This window comes from Podarcis gaigeae (assembly GCF_964106915.1).
Source record: "Podarcis gaigeae genome assembly, chromosome: Z".
NCBI classification, from domain to species: domain Eukaryota; kingdom Metazoa; phylum Chordata; class Lepidosauria; order Squamata; family Lacertidae; genus Podarcis; species Podarcis gaigeae.
This window is the reverse complement of record NC_139691.1, coordinates 28267035-28288120: the sequence shown is the minus strand read 5'-3', so window position 1 is coordinate 28288120 and position 21086 is coordinate 28267035. Positions and strand designations below refer to the sequence as shown.

Below are 21086 nucleotides of genomic sequence, written 5' to 3'. Positions count from 1 at the left end.
CTAGGTTGTTAGCCCTTACGGCTGCATGTCAAGCCTTCAAAGTATAAGGCTTGTTTCTGGTGAACCTCTGTAGTTTGGGAGGTGGGGAGAGCCAAATAAAAGCACCCAGTGAGTACTTAAGCCCTATGCAGAACTTCATATGGAAGATTTGTGGATAAAGAGGTTAGAGTCTTTCCTTAAAAAACAACATCACAATGACACGACTGTGGTGAAATTAACTTTATTTAGTGTGATACACAGCTGTAGTCCGACAGTCAGTATTCATATTTTTAGAGTCATTTGCTTGGCTAACAGCTAGAAGACAGCAGAGCCAGAGACAGACACTCAAATATTATACACATCCACAGAGAAGGCAGTCAGAAAATGAACTATGCTGTTCACCTTGTGTGTCCCCTCCCCACCTGCCCAACCAACCCCATCCCTCCCCACAAAACATTTAAGTATTTTGTTTTAAAATCCCTATTCTCTGGAAAATACACAGGTTTCTAGTGTGTCTTGAGAGAACACAACAACAGCAGTGACAGAACTGGGCTGCCAGTGAGAAAGGGAGAGTGGCAGCAGTTTAACTGCAGAAAGAGAAACAAGTCACACTGACAGGACACCAGCAATTTCCACACAACAGGGAGTATATATACACAGGATGAGTAGAGGCCTCTACAGTGCCATTTGCTTTCAGAACTGATGGGGTCAAAGTTGCGGGCTTATCTATTCTGCTGGAGAGGCTACTGAGGAGCAGGAGAAGAGGGGGGGGGGGTTGTGGAATCTGTGCAAGAGGTTCCTGTACTCAGCTAAAAGGGTGTAAGAGAATGATGGGGAAACCCAAAGCATCATAGAAGTAGCAGATTCTGAGAAGGTTTGTTTTCAGTGGCCAGTCACAGATAAGATTGAGATGAGGACTGTTAAGTTTCACAAAAAAGCCTGACAGATAAATTAAATGCACTTAGCCATTCCAAGCTTTCAAGATGCAGTAAGTGCTGATTTTCTTCCACAAATAAATCAAGACTTTAGCAAGCTGAGTCCTTAGCTTCAAGGCCAAAGGGCGATGTCATATGCTCATCAAGGTCTAAATTTTATATGCAAGATGGGGCAAGGAGCCATGTGTCCATTATGATGCATACAAAGGCCCAATACCACAATCCTTCTATGTCGAAAAGGAGATAGTAGATTGCAGAAACATTTGACTGATGCAGACAGTGACCCAGTTTGCATATAATAGGAAGCCAACCTCTGCTGTAGTCAAATGAGCAAATGTGTGGATTCATGGCCACTTTGCTCCTTCTTCAATCTTGCTGCTGGGATAGCTCAGTTGATACAGCATGAGACTCTTAATCTCAGGGTTCAAGATCATGGGTTCAAGCCCCACTTTGGGCAAAAGATTCCAGTATTGCAGGGGGTTAGACTAGAAGACCCTCATGGTCCCTTCAAACCCTACAATTCTATGAAGCCATGGTTTGGATTTGTGTTATATCCAAGCCCAGGCCACTGGTTTATTTTGTCCAGACAATGGTTTACCCACCTGTAGATCATCTGTGAGAGATAAACCACAAGCCTAGTTTCAGATGTTAACATTAAGCCAAATTATGGCTTAGCTCAAAGCAGTGCAGTGGGCAGCAGGGCCAGAGGAGCAACCTAGTGGCTGGGAACCTTCACTTTTTATTAAGTGTAACATGCAACCTGGGCTGTTAAGCTGCACATGCAAACTTGCATTCTACCATGTACATCAGACTGCCAAGCATGAGAACCAGACTTAAGTACTATAAATACTCAGAAAAGGTAACTACCATCATCATGGCAGCACAGCTCAGTGAAAATAAACTACAGGGGATAAACTTGTGTATACTTGTGGAAAACCTGGTTTTCTTTTGTTACGTAAGGGCATGTGGGTGTCCCTGCCCAAGGAGTCATGTTTAGGAGAAATTATTAAACACATACAACCCCCTGCCCCACGCTAGTGATAGTAGAAATTAAGGGTATTCTCCCTTTTGTGGGAGCAATTTATGTAGAACTTGACAGGTACTTTTGCTGTTGCAACAAAACACTTTAATAAAAACCTTAAAAATTCAACAGATAAAGCTTTTCCATTATGCAGCATTATCTGATGGGATAATGCTGTACCGGTTGAATTTCACTCAGCTTACAAGGACAGGAGCCTCTGCTGAAAACAGGGCTGGCAACTCAATTAAGCTAGGAATGTGGAGGGAGGGAGCAAAGCAAAATAGGGATGGAATATATGCTGCTCTTGCTCTTTACCATCCCTCACTCATTGCTAAGAATACAAACTTGGTTTATGGAAGTGTTCACAGGTTATGTTCAGAAGCAACTCCAGCAAAGAGGACCCATATCACTTGTGTACACAAGCCTGGCAGGAAAAACTATTGGAGTAAGCATATGACTAGGGCAAGGATAGTGAGCATGGTACCCTCCCGATTTTGTTCAACTCCCATCAGCCAATGGCCAGGAACAATGGAGTTGCAGTCCCCATATCTGGAGGGTACCATGATCTGGGGATTATTATTTGGACAAAACCTCAGACCAAAACAAAATGGTCCAAAGTACCATCAGAAACAATTACCCAATTAAAGTCATTTACTGCGACCAGTCTCCCAGGTCTGCATGTTAGGGTGGCTTGCACCCAATAAATGGGGTGGCATTTGTGATAAATCATAAGTTCAAAGGTCTATAGTTCAAAAGTTTTTATCCTCTGAAAAAGTATGATGCACAGGTGCCTCTTGTGCAGAGCAAGCCAAGCATAAAAAAAGATTTAAAGGCTATTGCACTGTGAATTAAGTAAAAATGGAACAGCCCTAATATGTGTGGAGTTTGAAAACTGGTCAATAGCAAGATTTTTTTTGGGGGGGGGGGACAGAATTAGACCAAAATTGGACCAATTCAAGGAGAAGTGCTATGCCACTTACATTTAGGCTTTAAATGCTACTCTGGCCCAGTGAAATAAAATAAAATAAATTCAGATAAGGGTCTTTCTCATAGCTAGGCACTGTCTCACCTGATGGGAGAGTGTACTGCCGATAGTCATCTGTAAAAAATGGCAATAGAGCCATGAAGCATAAAAGGTAACTGTAAAGTACTTTGCATATTTAAAATGCCACATACATTTACAGAAATAGCAGCATTGGACCAAGTCTAGTCTGCAAATCCCTGTTTTAATTTAGCTAGCAACTGTAGAGTTTACAGCTCAGCTAGAAACAGATCTTGTTTAGTCCTTGAGAATAAATCCCCAGTCCATCACTTTGCTGCAGCCAGACTTCCCACATAAGGCTCTGCATATTCAGTCTGGTTCTGCCAATCCTCCCTAACTCCATATTTAACTGAGCACCACATGCTTGAGGGAAAAAAAGGGTAAGCCAATCTTCAATTAAAAATACCTAGCCACTATGTAAAGATAAATGACAACTTGGAAGTAGAAATATCTAATGCCATATTCTGAGCTACCTTCTCCCCTCCCCTTTACTACCTCTCAGGGAATGGAGGAACAAAGATCAAATGGGGAATTAAGTGGGTAGCTATGGCTAACCTACAGGAAGTCAGCAGTGGAGTACACCCGTTGCTTCCCCCATCCTCATATATATGCTGCAACAGCAGGCAAACTGAAGGAGCAACCTCTGGAAAGGGGATGGATAAAAAGCAACAGGAAGTAAGTAAGGGGTGACCCAGCCGCACTAGGTCCTTTGCTGTAGGTTTATCCATTCTTTCCTAAATTGAGAAAAGCTCTGCCCCTTTGCATTCATAGGACGACACAGAAAGGTGAACACACCCGAGACAGGAAACCTAGAAGATGAGTGCCAGGGCACTCAAAGTGCAACAACCAACATGGGACAGGACACACTTGAGGGTTCACACCATGCAGTAGGAGGGAGCAGCCTGGGCCGTCTACAGGGCAGGGGGCTCGATAGTTTATTAGACTGAGGTTTCAGCCCTCAAAAAGTCGAAGCTTCTCTAGTCAATGAAAAGTGATGTTCTTCGGCAAGATGGGGCTGGGCAGTTGGGAAGAGGTTGCAACGCAACAGATCCTTTAGCAGGAGCAGCCGCTCTCTGTTACTGGCTGCTCAGGAGGTTTCTCTAGTTTGATGTCAATCACTGGAGGTGTCAGGTTAAGGGGGAAAAATAACACCCAATATGTAAAGCAAGGTGTGGTAAAGAACACAGAGAAAAGCGCAACAATGCGACACTTGGGTCTAGCAAAGCAGATCCAGGAAGTTAAGGGGATCTGCCCTTGCCTTTCCTTCCCACCCCTTGTATTCCAGAAGCATTTGCTTCTCCTCGCTGCCAATAAAGCAGGGACAGGGGGACTTGTTTCTGACCAAGGGTTGCATCACCTCAGTGGAAAAGGGTTGGGGACACATTCCAGAAGTGCCTGGGGCTACACATACCTCTGCCACCCCTTCCAGGCACCTTCTGAGGGCCATATGCTAGTGGCTGGCAATTCAGAGGAGGAAATGGGTGGACCAACAAACATTGCTTTACCTTTGTACAGTAACTAGTTCCCATACACCCTCACATCCCCTCCCTCCATTCTCTAGCAAGAAAAGCAAGAGGGCAGCATTAGATTTCAAGCTGGGGGTGGAGAAACTTGGTGGGCAAAGTGGAGCAGTGATGGGTGTGGTCTAGGGGTCAGAAAGGGGCCCCAGAGAGCCACCTTTGGCCCCTGGGGCTGAGGTTCTCCACTCCTGCACCACTGGCACACAATAAAATAAGCTCTTGTCAATGCTTTGCAAACAGCTGCCCTAAAAAGAAACTGTCTTAGGCTTCCCCAAGCTTGTACTGAAAGACTGCAGTATGGGACGAAGCTACTGAGAAGCTGAGCAAGGATACTGTCGTCTTTGCTTTTCTCTGGAGTGCTGTCCATCCCAGGTAAGGCAGCAGCCACACGGCGGAAGAGCTGGAAGGCAACACAAAGAGAAGGTGCAAGAAAATGTGGTAACTAAAAAATGCATTAGGGGGAGCACTGGGACAAGCTTAAGGGATAGAGAAATGTGAATACTGCAATAATTAGTATGAAAAGCCGTGAAGTCAGGATGGAAGCAGCACACTAGTCTTTAAAAAATATTTTGATCATGGAAGCTATGGAATCAAAGGGAAGGAGAAGTTAATCCATTCCAATACATCACCACCAAGCAGGGCACACTCAGAATTGGCGGGGAGAGATCTAAATTCCCTCAAGCAAGAGAAATCCCAAAATCCCAATATGAATTTTGGTGCTAAAAATGGCAGTGCTCCTTCCCGGGAACAGCACCAAGTTACCTGTTTCACATTATAGCCAGTCTTTGCACTGGTCTCAATGAACATCACACTCAGTTCTTTGGCTCTCTGTTCGCCTTCTTCTGTAGTAATTTGCCTGGAAATAATAATGCAGACATGAGAGAAAGAAAGGTAAGGCATTTGTCCTCTGAGGGAAAATTCAGTTGTCAAGGATCCCTCCCTGTCCTATCAACACTACAAGAGGACTCCTGAATCTCTGAACTGCCACCTTCATCAACTCAAGCTTTTGAGCGACCATGAAAAGTTAGAAACTCGGTGCTCACAAATCACAACAAGCAAAAGCAGGAAAACAAGCAATGCTAGAATCAGAGAGCTTTAATGCCTGCTGCATTTATAGAACCTTAGAGGAAAAAAGTAATAGAAACCTTTTTGGAGGCATTTCTACATCTCACCAAACCAAGTAAAGCCCCATAGCTATGCATGGTGGGCTGGCTAAACCCATTTTTGCTCTACCTGCATGTGATTACAAAACACAAAATGTAAGTCAAAACAGGAAAGCCACAAAACATGGTTAGTTGGCTTAGTTTGGTTAGGTGGGTCACATGTCACATAGAAAGCTATGCCACTGCTGCGTGGGAATTAATAATCTCTAACACCCTGTACATACCTGGTTTTATATAAAATCCTGCTTTATCCCTGGTTTCAATATACATCCTACTCAGTTCTTAGGCCTCTTGCACGCCCTCTTCTACAGAAATGAAAAAAATGTCACAGGAAAGGGGGAGAAAAATCCAAAAGGTAGCAAAAACTAAAAAGGGAATTGGTAGCAATAAACAAACAAACAAAAACAAATGAAGCTTCAAAAGATTGGCCAGCAACAGAAAAGCCAGCGAGGAAGAAGCACACAGCCCCCACAAAATAAAACAATAAGGACAGGTTGCATGTCTGCATAGGTTGCATGAGAGAGGTCTTCATTTTCACCTAAGACTTTCTTTGATTATTATAGTCTCTTAGGCTCATTTCACACAATCCAAAACAGAGCGGAACTGGTGTTTTGATGCCCATGGGGGATCCAAAACTAACCTTATACTTCCCTCCCTTTAAAGCTACAATTTCAATGTCTTGTGTAACATAAGCCATGGTTTGTAAGGATGTCTAAATGGGGGAACTATTGTTTGTATTTCCCTTCCAAATAGAAAATCATGGTTTAAAGTGGGTTTCAAATTCTGGTTTGGAAAGGAAGGACTAACCATTGCTTGGTGGTTTGGACACTGGAAAAAACATTTGTGTTTCATTAAAGGGGAAATTAAGAACAAAGTCGAATGCTAAGTGGAAGGAGGGAGCAAACAAGGCTGCAGCTTGCTTTTTATCTGCCCAATTTATCCTTTACCTTTAATACAGAAAATACTTACAGATGTAGGAAGAAGCTGAACAAAGAAACCGCAGATGTGAATGTCCCCCCCCCCAAATAATTTATTTATAATTCACATTATTGTAGGAATAAGTTGCTTTCCCTTTATATTAATAGAGCATTTTGCATGCTAAGATGGCTGTAGTAACATCTGTTTGAACAAGTGTAATTGTCAAATGAATTATGATGGCTTGCAACTAAGCAGCACAGATCCTATAAATGGTTAATTCAAGGGGACATGGACAGTACTTTAAAAACTGCTTTCTTAAATCTATGGAGCTCAACATATACTGCATGAATGTGCAGAGATGATAGCAGCAGAAATTAAACTAGACAGGAGACATTCCTAGGAAAATGGTGGAGGTGTAAAAGCTCCCTGACCATTCTGTCTATCCTAATAGGTGTTGCAATACAGGCGACTCTCAACTTATGGGGTTACATTCCAGGGACAGCACATAAAGCCAAAATCGAGTACTGTACAGTCAGAACACTCTCTCCCTGCACCTCTGAAATCTCTCTCAAGGTGAGTGCAATGGCAGGTGCGATTGCCAAAGCTTTTCCTCCCTGCTGCCCACCCCCTTTTATATATGTGCATAAATATGGATATATATTTGCCAAGCACATAAAGCTGAATGTGCACAAGTTAAATGCGCGTAAGTTGTGAGTTACCTGTATTTGCTAGCTGTCCATAGCTGGGAACTCAGCTGATGCTAGTCAAGATCTGCAACTGAAAAGCTGCGAATGATGAGTTTGGAAAACTCAAATTTATACATCTGATTAGGCACCGTACGGGAAGTACCGGCAGGAAAGATGTCCTGTTATCTCAGTTATTAAATCTATATCCCACACCTTCCCCGCAAAAAGGAGCCCCCAGTTAACTGATTGAATTATGAGTTGCATTGTATTTAGTGGTATGTTACAAATTATTTCTGCCATGTAACTGTGCCTTTGTTTTCAAGAACTACCCCCACTTAGATCAATGATCAAAGGAAGAACTGTAATTTTACCTGCTGACTTATTTCCAGGTTGTGCTAAAGCCATTCAGATTTTTGCTCCAGAGGAATTTATGAGTTTTTTTGTCCTATGTGTACTAGGTCCCTAGCTGGTCAAGGCGGCACCCAAATTTCTCATAAAGAAGTCACAGAGGCGTGGGGTTGGCAAAGCAGCTTCTAAAGGCCTAGCAGAATGCCACTGCATTTATTGGTCAATGATAAGAAGCTTCAAAACAAATCTCTCTCAAGGAAGATGTGATGCTTCCAGAGAATGGTTACAATTTAAAATATCTAAAGAAGCAAGATGTTGGTGCCATCTCAATTAAAGCCACAATTCTACCAGCCTTGCATGCTTTTTTTGGATGCATTTAATCCCGTTTCTTCACCATTAAAAAGGAGATATTTTCCTTTGCTTGTTCCTTCCAAAAGCCAGCTAGAAAGCTTTCAAGCATATATGAAAACAAAGGAACCTGACTCCCAACTCCCCAAATTACCTCTTGTCTGCAAGGTCAGTTTTATTCCCCACCAGCATAATGATGACATCACTTCCTCTTTCTGTTCGCACATCATCAATCCATTTGGAGGTTTGCTGGAAGGAATTCAGATCTGTGGGTGTGGGGGGAAGGCTTAATTAAAAACTTTAAAAAGCACAAAAGCTTTAAAGGCTCTTCTGCAAAAGTAAGGTACTTGCATACCCCATGGACCAGCATGACATACAACAAGCCCAGTTGCTTTATCTTTGGGCAGCCATGGCTCGGGGGTTCTGCGCTCTGACCCCTCTCTGAGAGGACTGCTTCCATACACTGTGAAACCAATCTCTCACTCACTTGTAATGTCATAGACTACCACTGCAATAGTTGAGTCACGGATGTAGCTGGGAATGAGGCTACGGAACCGCTCCTGGCCTGCTGTGTCCCAAAGCTGAAGTCGGACCTGCTGGTACCAGCCCAGGGAGGGGACAGAGGGACAAAAGACAGAAGAGGAAGAAATTGTCCTTTAGAGAAAAGGCAGTTAGAAAATGAATTTTATAGAATTGCAATAGATCTCCAAATGCACAGACAACCCAGTAGAAAATGCAGTGCTTAAGATGGAAGGAAAACACAGCAGACTACCCAAGACCTAACTCCTGCTTCTGCAAATAGGACAAATACTCATCAAATGATTCTACCAACCAAGACAGCCAACAACACCAGAGGCACAAAGTGGACTCATTTCTTCCAGTTCAGTAGACTCTTATAACCTCTAAATACTAGTGAACAGGGTATGCGAGTGAGAATTCCTATATATCTTACTCTATGAAAGCCAATACATCTGGGCAAGTTCTGCAAGATCTGTAGTTCGGCTGAGAACTACAGCATAGCTCCATCTAGAGAAACTGACATTCTCAATTCTGGATTCAGCTTTCCATTAAGTGTGAAGCCAAAACCCTTATTTTCAGCATGTGAATGGGGTAAGGTGCAAACTGCACAGTGCAGTCATCTGGTTCCTTACAACACCAGCAAGAAAAGGAAGACACTTCCTAAGGGAGGCAAATAGCAACAGAGCTAAATTAAATGGAAGCATTGCCAGTCATACCAAGAATCTCACAACTATCAGCATAGCACAATTCCCTGAGGAGCCCAATGGAGATGGGAGATGCCTTCAGGACAGGCAATGTGTTTTAAAGGTTCATGGAGGAAAGTCAGTATACACATTTAATTAACAAACTCTTTATTTAAAATAATAACAACAACACATAACATACCAGCCCTTCCTCTTGGGAGCTATGTAAAGCAGAAACTGGAACTAGCTATTGGGGCAAAGAGAATAAATTTCAGCTTTGGATTGCATCCAAAGAGATATCATGACTAAGATTACCCCTTCCACCACCATCCTCAACATTGTTTGTGACTGGTTAGAGCTGTAACTGTGTCTACAATGAAGACCAAGGAATAAAAAAAGCACCCAGGTGAGTCTACAAATGGAGTTTATGCACCCACATTGACAGTTCTGATGGATTGCATGGAACTGATTCAAGGAGAAAGGTTGTCACTGTACCAGAGACAAGAGGAGCCACTTGATTTTATTTACCGTATTTTTCGCCCTATAGGACGCACCGTCCCATAAGGTGCACCTAGTGTTTTTGGGGGGAAATAAAGGGAAAAAAATTATTTCCCCCCCAGGCGCGGGGCTGGGGCGGGGGAGGCCCGCCGGAGCTTCCCCTGACCCCAGCCCCAAACAGGCAGCTCTCTGCAAGCCGTGGGAGCCCAGGGCTGGCTCCCGCCGCTTGCGGAGAGGTCCGCGAAGCCTGGACGTGCTGAGCTCAGCGCGCGCAGGCTTCCGCATGCAGGCACCTCTCCGCAAGCAGCGGGAGCGCTCTCCCCGCTTGCGGAGAGGTCCGCGAAGCCTGGACGCGCTGAGCTCAGTGCACCCAGGCTTCCGCATGCAGGCACCTCTCCGCAAGCAGCGGGAGCGCTCCCCCCACTTGCGGAGAGGTGCGCGAAGCCTGGACGTGCTGAGCTCAGCGCGCGCAGGCTTCCGCATGCAGGCACCTCTCCGCAAGCAGCGGGAGCGCTCCCCCGCTTGCGGAGAGGTCCGCGAAGCCTGCACGCGCTGAGCTCAGTGCACCCAGGCTTCCGCATGCAGGCACCTCTCTGCAAGCGGCGGGACCGCTCCCCCCGCTTGCGGAGAGGTGCGCGAAGCCTGGAGAGCGAGAGGGGTCTGTGCGCACGGACCCCTCTCGCTCTCCAGGCTTCAGCGAAAGCCTGCATTCGCCCCATAGGACGCACACACATTTCCCCTTCATTTTTTGAGGGGAAAAAGTGCGTCCTATAGGGCGAAAAATACGGTATTTATTTAAATAATCCCACTTTCCCCATACTAACTGAAGCATTTTACTGCATAAATATACATGAATCAAACAAAGCAAGTTCCTAAACATGTACACTAACTCCATGAAGCAAATCATTGCAATGTTTACACCAGACTAAGGTGGTCGTAGCAATACAAGGACAGACAAAGCAAGAGCAAGGAGGAGCGGGAGAGAAAGGGTGCAGATGAACTACTGATGGGGGGGGGGCTCCTTTGCACACTGCCCTAGGCTGAGGGACAAAGTCTGCGGCACAGGGAGTCTCCACCCATAGCTCTCCTCCTTCCTTCACATATATCTCAATGCAGTTGTATTGAAGAGAGGGGAAGTGTCAGCAATCAGCAGGGCCACTGAGTCAGGAAGCCACTATGTGGCCCTGACACATATGGTCACAGCTGCTGCTAACCCACTGCACAGGAAGATGTTTAGTGAGCCGCCCCCCCACCATGCAGAGAACATGGGCGCAAACCAAGAATCTCCCTACAGGTGTGCAACGGAGTTTGGTCTGCTGTGGTGAATGGGGCACTGTCCCACTAGCCTCAGTGTGGTCTCAAGTCAATCCTCACCTGCCTCCCATCTACTGTTGGCTTCCCACCCTAAGTCCCAAGGAGCACTTGGTGAAAAGGTGTGGCATTTTCAAGGAAGCCAATATGTCTTTAAGTGAGCATGATTTCAGGATCTATAGCTTCAGGTGAAAGAAAATAGGGAGACACCTTTTTATTGCATTCTCTTCCAATGGAGAATCCTTCAAAATCTTCCTTTTGGAGGTCTATACAAATATTGTTTCCCCCCCCTTTTTTAAAAAAAGAAAAAGCTTTCATACAGGGAAAGTTCATTTTCCCAACCAACTCAGCCCATTAGCAGTTATTCCCAAGTATGGCCATCTTTTTGCCTTTCCTGTCACTGTCCACATCAATGCAAAGCAAACAAGACACCACAGGGAACCTGGAACACACAGAAACTGCTGTCACAGAGCTGCGGTTGAGCTGAAAGTGCAGAAATGTTATGTATTCTCGCCTGCCTCACACCCATTTTGACAGACTGCACAGGGAGTGCTGATGTGGAGTCAACTTCCCCTTCAGTGACAGGTTTCCAGGCCCACTGGGAAACTGGCTGGGCACAATCATCTCCATGTACATGTGCAGTTGGTCATGGAGGAGTGTTGAAATGTACTGCATTGCAAAATCCTTTCCACCACCCCTTTGGGGGCAGGGGCTAAGAAGGTAGTCCTGCTTCTACACTTGGCCTCCTAAATCTCAAGGCTTTTTTCCAAATGATTTTCACTGATATTAACTCTCTTCAAACTCAGGTCCTGTTTAGTACACATGCTCACCTCATATGCACTAGTTCTGTGGCTATTTAAGGTGAAGCCATCGTTCCTAATTGTTCCTACCAGCCATCTTACATATCTCTGTCTTATTGCTTTATTATGGTTGTAACTGTACTGTCTGAATACAATTGTTTTCTTATAAATGGAGCACACAGATGCTACAATAAAATAAAAAACCAATAAGTAAATGCAGAAAAATGGCTCAAAAACTCCAGGAGGGAATTGTCAGTGGCAGAGGATTAAAGGACCACAAACAATTCTCCAAGTCTTTTTGTAAATTGCTTTGAATCTTTTTAACAAACAAACAAACAAACAAACAATTAAGCAGTGTATAAATTTTATGAAATAAATAATTGATTAATAAACTTCCTAAGCTGGGCCATCAAAAGGTATGGATTAGTAGCTTTCATACAAACTGTGGCAAACAGAAATACATACTCCTTTATGCAACACATGACTTGATGGAATGCACTGCTGGCCAAGGGCACAGAACATGTATGGGGAACTTCTGGCCCTCCAGATGTTGCTGAACTAAAATTCCCAACATCCCATGTCAATTGCCATGGTGGCTTGGGCTGATGGGAAATGAAACCAATATCACCAGAAGGACATTGGGTTAGGGAAAACTGGGCTATAGTATTTGAGATAGCAAAACTGGGCCTAACATCGCCCCTTAAGAGGCTCAAGTAAACTATAGATAGAGATGATGGCCACAGTACTCCTGTTCCAATAGCTTCCAGGCTGGGTTATTGCAATGCACTCTACGTAGGGCAGCCCTTAAAGATGCCTCAGAAACTTCAGCTGGTCCAAAATGTAGCAGTTAGATTACAGGCTGGGGTTGCCTTTAGAACTCACATAATCAATTTTAAAAACAGGTGCATTGGTCACCCATTCATTTCTGAGTGCAAGTAAGGTGTCCATATTAGCGTTTAAAACCCTAAAAAACTTAAGACCCCAAATATCTAACAGACTGTCTCCTTCCCTATAGGGGAAGGTGTTAAGATCAGTTCCATTGACCTCAGAAGTCTGAGGTGGTGGTAGTGGTGTGGGAGAGGGCATTCTCTGTGGCAGGTCCTAGGATGTGGAATTCCCTCCCCTCAGAAGTGCATCTGGCACCTTCAATATACAACTTTCATCATCCACTAACGACGCACCTCCTTGCCCTGGCCTCTGACACATGAGATAGGTATTTTTGGGACACACCATTTCCCTGTGGCTGTGATTTCTGGTAGCTGTTTTTAATGCTGACTGTAGTAACCTGCCCTGAAAGTTGTTGGTGAAGGATGGGTAAATAATAAAAACAATAATAATTGCTAGATAGTGGAAACATACTAAATTGCCAGGTGCTAATTTTGGGGTTTTAAAATTTATTTATTTATTTCCTTTCTAAGGGGATAGGCACTTAATCTGTTTTATTAAAACCGGTATAGCTTTATTGTTATTTGTAACAGGAATTTTCATTTTCGGTATCATATTTGTAGGGCTACAAAATCTATATCAGCTGAATATAAATATTTGCCCAATTATAATTTACATACTAAGAAACAGTTAAACAAAAAAAGTGGTGGGCCTTTGCTAGTAACAACAGATTCTATCAGGTGATCCTTTGCAGGCTTTTGGGTGGTTTTAGTCCTCTCTGCTGCCTTACTGAGAAGGACAGAACCAGAGCTCTCTTCTCCACTGTGTACAGTGCCTTTGCAGAGCCTAAGCCACAATACCTACTTGTCAGATCAAAGACAATGACAGCCGCAGCAGAGTCCCGGATGTAGCTGGGAATGAGGCTGCGGAATCTTTCCTGACCGGCTGTGTCCCACAGCTGCAGCCTGATCTGGGAAAACAGAAAATGTGGGGGAAGGGGGGAAGGGAAGAAAGAGCAGAAATGTGGAACACAAAATAAAAACAAAAAATTATGTGAAATAAAAGAAAAAGAATGCAAACTCTTTGAGGAAAAATGCAAGCAACAAAAGGGGTAGGGAAATGGTAAAATGAAAAAAAATTCAGTGCAAAATAAAAAGAAGGGCTTGCCCAAGGGTACCTTGCGATCATAGCTTCTGAACAGATCCCTTTAAATGTGTTAAAACAGACAGCTTTTACCCACAGTGGAAGCAAAAGAATACAGCAGGTACAAGAAGTGGAGGCCCAAGCTGCCCCAATGGGATTTCTTCTGACACTCAGCCTAATTGTGTACCCCCTTATGAAGCCCCACAACAAAGATACATGTCAAGGGCTCATTAACAGACACATACAGAGCATGAAGGCTTCAACAGAGATCTCAGTGTTCTCAGTGTGCCCTTCAGCTACTCCATAGGTGTACTTTGTCTGTGCATCAAGTGAGTTGAATAATAACAGGGAGGAGTCATGCCAAAGCCACAGTTGCTGTCCACAATGGGAAGAAAGAGGTTAAAGGGTATTTTACCCAAATGTGGTGTCACAGGAACCAGAGGGTGGAGTCACTGCTGCCCATCATTTCTAAGTAGCGTAGTAATAAACGTTAAAGGAATTGTCAGCAACGGCACAGTTTGGCTGGACAGGATTCCAGTCTGAGACAAAGAATTATCTTGAACCAAAGGTTAGGTTTCTGCTTACAGCCATACCCTAACACAATGGTTCCCAAACTTTATTTTCTCACAGATCATTTGAAATTGTCATAGGTCTTGGCAGACCACTGAATTGTTATTCTGCCTGTTGTAGCAACTGCTGCGCAAGATGCCATATAATTTCTAACTGTATTGTTATTTATTCTTTTTTTTTTCTTATCCAAATTGTAATACAATAAAATACAATATGAAATATAAAAGAAGCAATAGAATTTTAGAAAAATTATGAATATTGAATATGATGGATGTGCTGACTTGCATTTCCAACCACAAATCCAGAGACTTGCCACAGACCACTCGATGAAGCTTGTAGACCGCTAGCGGTCCATAGACCAGTTGGGGAACCCCTTCACCAACATATAAACACTCCGAAAATGACCTAAGAAAATTCTTACTTTAACTCCAGGAGACAGAAGCAAGGTAGCACTAGAGGCACAGCCAGTTCAGGCTGAGATGCCAGATAATTCAACAGTTTGCTGTCATAAAATAGAGCCAACATGCTACCCTTATTTCAGTTAGGCTGTAAGAAATCCAGGTTCCATTCCTCATTTGGGTTTTGTACCCATTAGGCTGCTTCTCTCTCAAAGACTAAATTTCCTCTACAGGACTGTTGCAAGTATAAGAAAATGACTATAAGGCATTTTGCACATTTTTAAATTGCGGGAGAAATAATTTTGCCAAAAGAGCCTCTAGCTGCCAGACTGGCCTCCCTCCTGTATCAGAACCAAGAATGTTGCAGCCAATGATTAAAATTTCACGGCCACAATAAAAGTTGGTTCCATGGGACTTAAAGGCAAAAGCACCACATTTTCTCTGTCAAAACTAATCCGCCTTTGCAATTTTGTACACAATCTACCCAGTGATGTGGATTTCAAAGGACCTCTTCTTTCATTCTCCCTTTTTTAAAAAAGCACAATTCTAACCTAGTGATTCAGGGAGAGAAATGCTTGCAGGTTATGGAGGAATGCAAGCTGAGCCTACTAAAGACTCCCATATTCAATAAGACACAAAAAGTCGTGACTCTGGGGAAATCGCTTTCCTCCTGCATGGTACAGTTTGTCACAAATAAAAAGCCACAGCTGGCTTACCCTCCTTTGCCAGAGACCATGATTGGAAGGGGCTGCCAGGGGATTTAGGGCCACTCTTAGAAGGTGAAAGCTGTCAAATACAACACAACCCAGGACAGCGATCACATACTTTTTCCAGGTTATGCACACAGACGACCCCACTCACCGTGCGATCTTCTAAATACATAGTCTTTGAGAGGAAATCAATTCCAATAGTTGCCTGGAAAAACAAGAAAACTCTCAGTAACTTTGAACTACAACAGACATCTAGTTAAGAGTTGCTGGAAGTCCACAAAAAATCAAGTTCTTGAATCATATACAAAGACATGTGCGGTAACCTCAATACTGAACACATTGAATGAATGATTCCTGTGCAAAATGAATTATGGAGTTGCTTAATAAAAGAAAAGGTAATCAATCTAACAAGTTTTGGTCCTCTTGTGATCCTGTTCATCTGGGAGGAGGAAACTCAGATAAATTAAATAATTTTGGAGGTTGAAGAACAAGGGGGGGGGATTGCTGTAGAGAATAATTTCCATAGTGCACAAAGCTTTTTAAGTGGGTTGAGAGGCCCAATTATTTAATATATCACCCTGATTACAGGTTATGAAATACATTTACCTCGCTGAGATAGTAGTCTCTGAACATCATGGTGCCTTATGGAAAATGAATTAAGACTTGCTTTGGGATTGATCTGTATGCTTCAATTCAGCTGAGGCGCAAGATCTATGTGGCAATATCCAATATTGCACAAGCCGATTTACCCTTCTTCTCCACCACCCAGTAGCTCCCTCTAAATCTGGATGCCAGCCAGAGGGGCTACAGGTGGAAGACAAAAAGGACTTGCATATGCTGAAGTCCATTCAGCTTCTGGATGGACACAATTAGGTTTCAACCGTTAACTATAGCAGCAACTCTTTAAAGTCAACACAGCATAAAAACATCAATAAGAAGCCGAGTTGAACAAATCTGCTTTAAAGTCATAAGAACGTAATAGCCTGCTGGATTGTGCCAGTAGCCCATCTGGCACAGCATACTAAATGGCCAACCAGATGCCTATCAGAAACCTGAAATGATAGGACATTACACTGTTCCAGGGAGTTCCAAAGATGTGGTACCAGTACTAAAAAGCCCTATGGCTGGTAACAATCTGACGTTAATTGTGTTGGGTTTGAGAGCAGGGTCTCCAAGGCCAATCTCAGGGCAATGCAGGCTCGTGAGGGTGCAGGCAGACATACAAATAACCTGCTCTTAGACCTTTTAAGGTTCCAAAAGCCTAAACCATCACTTTAAACTGAGCCTGGAAAGAAAGAGAAGCAACCAATGCAACTGACACAGGACTAGTGTTGTTATATGCTCATTTTGTAAATTATATGAATTTCTGGAGAAAACCTTTTTCAGCCAGTTCAACTTTGTCTCTGGATAAAACCTAGTAGTAAGCTTCTTATTACAAGGTGTGTAGACATACATCAATAAGAGCTGTTACAAGGTGTGTAGACATACATCAGTAAGAGCTGTTGCTAAGTCTGGCAGCAGGAGAAAGTTATTTGCAATATATATAGTAGAAACAATGGTCCTAGGCTGTTCAATATGTTTTTATTTGGCTTAAATCTGCTTTTAGGTGTATATATTATTTATAATATTTGGTTGCTTTATGTTGTTTTCAATTTTAAAACTGTAAATGTTCCTTCAGCCTATTCAATAACATTTTCTTTTATCTACTGGCAGCATATAGATGTGTCCAACCAATATCCAGATTCCAGACCTCTAGAACTACACTAGTTTCTAAACTTCTCCATGAAAACAGTGCATTTTAAATGTACTTATGCAGGATGCTTGACCATGCTCCCACTTACCTGGTATGTGTTGTCAAAACTGTCATACATAAATCTGGTGATCAGGGATGTTTTTCCAACTATAGAAGAGGGGAGAAGAGAAATGGCTCTTTATATATGAAGTGTAGGAGCGGCACTCAAAACACCTGCCCACACACAGAGTCAAGATCTCCAGAATATCATGGCACATTATACTATTCCTTCCTTTTAGCAACCTACATAAAGTAGCATGAGATTTTTGGGTCTGCTGCCTTTAGAAGTTGTTGTGCAGACATATTATTTTATTTACACAAGCAGCCCCTTTGTGTACTGGGCACTGTGGGACATATATACAGAAAGCAAACAATAAACATAGTGATCCATCACAATGTGAATCAAATAAGTATGATCTGTCTGAGGGATGAAATGTGTGGCCCTGTCCTCCTGGGCTGGACACTGTCACCTGCTCTCCTGGATATGCTCGAGAATGGGTGAGAATGAGAAGAGTGCCTCCAGATATGGTGATCTTCGTCAAGGGCAAAACAGTCCAAACTGTCACTGTCATAGCTTGTAACTAAGAACTATGTTTGGTCTTGTTTTTCCTTCCTCTCTCCAATATCTTCTTCCTTGTATGTCATTTTTAGAAGACTGTGAGGCTGAGTACAGAGGTCATATTCCAGCAGCTTATAAAAATAAGTTTTGAGAGCCCTTTTGATGGGATATAAATTTTGCAAATAAATAAATAAATAAGAGTTTTAGATCATTACTGTCAACCACAATCCTAAACCATTGAAAACCGAGATTGTTCTATGATACTGCAAAGGTGTGGGCCCATATTTCCCATCCAAAACTTTAATTTAATAGTACAAGTCTTAGCATGGAACAGAATGCTGGTGACATCCTCAATTCTACATACTAGGGCTTAAACGCCATTTCTTCCAACAAACCTTATAAAGACTTTAAAATAGCTGAACCAGTTTTAACTAATGCAAGCACAACCATGCTTGTTGTGATAAAAGCAACATATTCCTATAATTTTCATTTTTCTTCACCTTACTACAACATATACATGATAACAGCCACAAATGTCGCTATATATTCAGTGTTTCAGAATAATTACAAATTCCATCAGTGGACAGAACCAGCATAGACACAAATAATTTTGTCACATTAAGACAAACCATTAAGATAGGGGGGTTTCTAGGAGGTTCTATATTTATTTCACCATTGACGACTTTGTTAGCTCCCATATCACGCTTCAATACATAGGATGTTGGGCATTAGCCAACACTGTAATTCAGAGCACTGGAAAGAAATTTATGTGAAACACTTCCAGCCATGCTCTTAGAAAAAGTGCTTTGAACTTGACTTTATTATTCACACATAAGTGTCCTAGAAGCTGTCCTCTGGAACAGGATGGATCAATTCACTGGATCAGCTGAGAAGGTAGAAAGTGATGAGCTCACCATTTAGTAAGCTCAACTCCATCAGCCATTAGTATGCCCAAGTGCCAACAAGACACTGTACAACAAAAGCCATTTCACACAATAAATGTTACCATAGATATGCTGACAAATTCAGCTGTGATATGTCACTTCCAATGATAATAATTTTAAAAAGATTATCGTCAAGGATGATGCTCTTAACATTAAAAAGGATTGGGAATTATAAAGTCTTCTACCAAGCAGACCAAAATATTGGTAGCAATCTTAGCTTCAAAAATATATGGTAAAAAGATATAAGGTGTGGAGGAGTATTGGCAAGTCCTAGAAACTACCTCACTTTGAGTTTCTTTTGCTTTTTCTATGCACATTAATTCAGTAGCATCATGCTCAATGAGACTTACTCCTATTCCATATGATCAACACATTTTAAAGCTTCCCAATCAAAATTCCTAGGATCCCATGGAAATGAGCAGTGGGAGCTTGAGTACAATCTCTCTCTCTCTCTCTCTCTCTCTCTCACACACACACACACACAGAGAGAGAGAGAGAGAGAGAGAGAGAGCATCTTATAATACTTTCATCTGGGCAACCTGGGTGGTGATGGTAGGTATCATTTCAGGTTTGTGGTGCCACACTTCTCTCATCCTTCCAATACCTTTCCAAAGCCTTGGATGAATGAAGGAATCGCAGCAAGGGGCATTTATAATAACAAAGTATCACTTGCCCCCATCTGTTTATGCAACTCCAGAGACACTATGTACACTGATGGAGATGTAGTTGTTCAATTACACTAATGATGCCTTAGCCACCTTCATTTCTCCCACCCAAAGCTTCTGCATTTTAAGGAGCATGCATGCATTTGTCATCTTACACAGCTCTTTACTTGAGGAGGGATCCTGGCAGCTTTTGCTCCTACAATTCGACAAGGCACCATATAAAATATCAGGATGTATCAGAATCATACAGTCACAAACTTTTGTTTCCTCCTCTTACCCAAACTCTGGAATGTCAAAGCGGTATTTGGGGAGTGGGGACAGCAGAAAGACGGGGGGGGGGGGGCGGCGGCTTGCTTATGGCTTCCTGACAGGGTTTCTGACAAACCACATTAGGCACATACAAATAGCCTCACCAACTACTGCCCACCCAAAGCCCAAAGCAGGAGATCTTCTTATCTAAAATGCTGAGTGGGACCTCATATGTTTTTGCTTATGTAACTCCGCGAAGCACCATGGACAGCAAAACAGCGGCGGCGGCACCTGCATGTTGCTCCGCACTTGAGGGTTCGGCATGTCGAGGAGGGGAGGGAAATTCTGCCCGAGGGTCATCGCCATAGGGTCATCCCTCAGAGATACTCTCCTCACCACCTGCCCGCCCTAAACCCCCGGGGCCCCGCGCTCACCGCTCTGCTCGCCCAGGAAAACCAACTTGAACTTGCGCAGCGGGTTGCCGAACTCGCCGCCGGCTCCTCCAGGCGCCGTCATGGCAAGCGGAGCAGGGCTGGGACTGGGGGAGGAGGAGGAAGAAGAGCGGGAGGGATGGGTGTAAGGATGGAAGGCCGGGACAGGAGCCAGGTGCCAGGGAGAAGGAGCGAGGTAAGGTCAGGGGAAGAACCGGGCTGTGCCGACCAGAAAGAAGACACGGCAACAGCGGAGCGACACCTGATGGCGTCACTTCCGCTCCGCGGCCGCCCGGCCCCCGCCTCCGAGGGACGAGAGAGGGATGAGCTCATCCTGAGCTGCACGGAGGGGGAGGAGGGGGAAAGAAGAGATACAGGCCGGCTGGAAGAGACCGAGGATGGCGTCGTGAGATCATCGGGTGTGACATCACGGAAGGGCGGGGTTTAAGAGGCCGACGGCGCGGCGCTAACCACAGAGATAGGAAAAGGGTAGAAAGAATCAGTACTTTTTTGTATCTTCCATAGCATACAGAATGGTTTAGTTTTTGTAAAATATGCAGGGATTTATGATATTTAAAATGAACCGTGGAAAGATAAGGGGGAAGGCACTGATATTTTAAGGATGTTTAAATGAGTATTTTAAATTGTAAAACAGAAAATTCAATAATATATATATAAAAGAAGAAGGAAAAAAAAACAGGACTTCCACAGTTATTTGCGTGGGGTGGGGGGAAGGATTATAAACATAGCACTGAGGTTCTCTTCGGTCCCGTGTTGCTGGTTTTTTTTTAATTTTTATTATTATTATCACCATCATTTCAATTCTATACCAATTTATGTTTGCCAGAAAGAAAATCTCAAGGCGATTTACAGCCTTCATTAAAACATCAAATAAAAGAAGTCAGATTCATGCTGACCAAAAAAAAAAAAGCTCCTCTCATACAGTGCTATGTAAAGAAGGAAAGTTTA

At 43.3% G+C, this 21086-nt stretch overlaps 1 protein-coding gene across 5 annotated transcripts; it reads right to left on the bottom strand.

The window, feature by feature from the left end:
- Positions 1-204: 204 nt before the first annotated feature.
- On the bottom strand, positions 205-20390 carry LOC310836165 (ras-related protein Rab-6B-like). Of its 5 annotated transcripts, none has more exons than XM_083721074.1 (9): positions 20121-20358; positions 17319-17377; positions 15629-15682; positions 9365-9409; positions 8448-8556; positions 8115-8226; positions 5260-5353; positions 4831-4897; positions 205-4095 (listed from the first exon to the last, which is right to left on the bottom strand). In XM_083721074.1, exons 1-9 carry the CDS (start codon positions 20200-20202, stop codon positions 4031-4033), a joined length of 687 nt encoding a protein of 228 aa, XP_083577200.1. In that variant the 5' UTR covers positions 20203-20358; the 3' UTR covers positions 205-4030. The 5 variants fall into 5 exon arrangements, with proteins under 5 accessions (XP_083577200.1, XP_083577201.1, XP_083577204.1 ...); XM_083721075.1 differs by having other exon boundaries at positions 8448-8553; XM_083721078.1 differs by lacking the exons at positions 8448-8556; positions 9365-9409 and adding an exon at positions 13521-13626 and having other exon boundaries at positions 20121-20390.
- Between the last annotated feature and the right edge of the window lie 696 nt (positions 20391-21086).

Bases quoted from the DNA above. Each gene is read 5' to 3' on its own strand.
- LOC310836165 (XM_083721074.1), bottom strand. From the start codon at position 20,202: ATGACGGCGCCTGGAGGAGCCGGCGGCGAGTTCGGCAACCCGCTGCGC. The intron at 8,557-9,364 runs GTATGTTATGTG...GGCTGGTACCAG, and splicing joins GCTCCCAAGAGGAAGGGCTG to CAGGTCCGACTTCAGCTTTG. The intron at 5,354-8,114 runs GTAATTTGGGGA...TATTATTTCCAG, and splicing joins ACTGACCTTGCAGACAAGAG to GCAAATTACTACAGAAGAAG.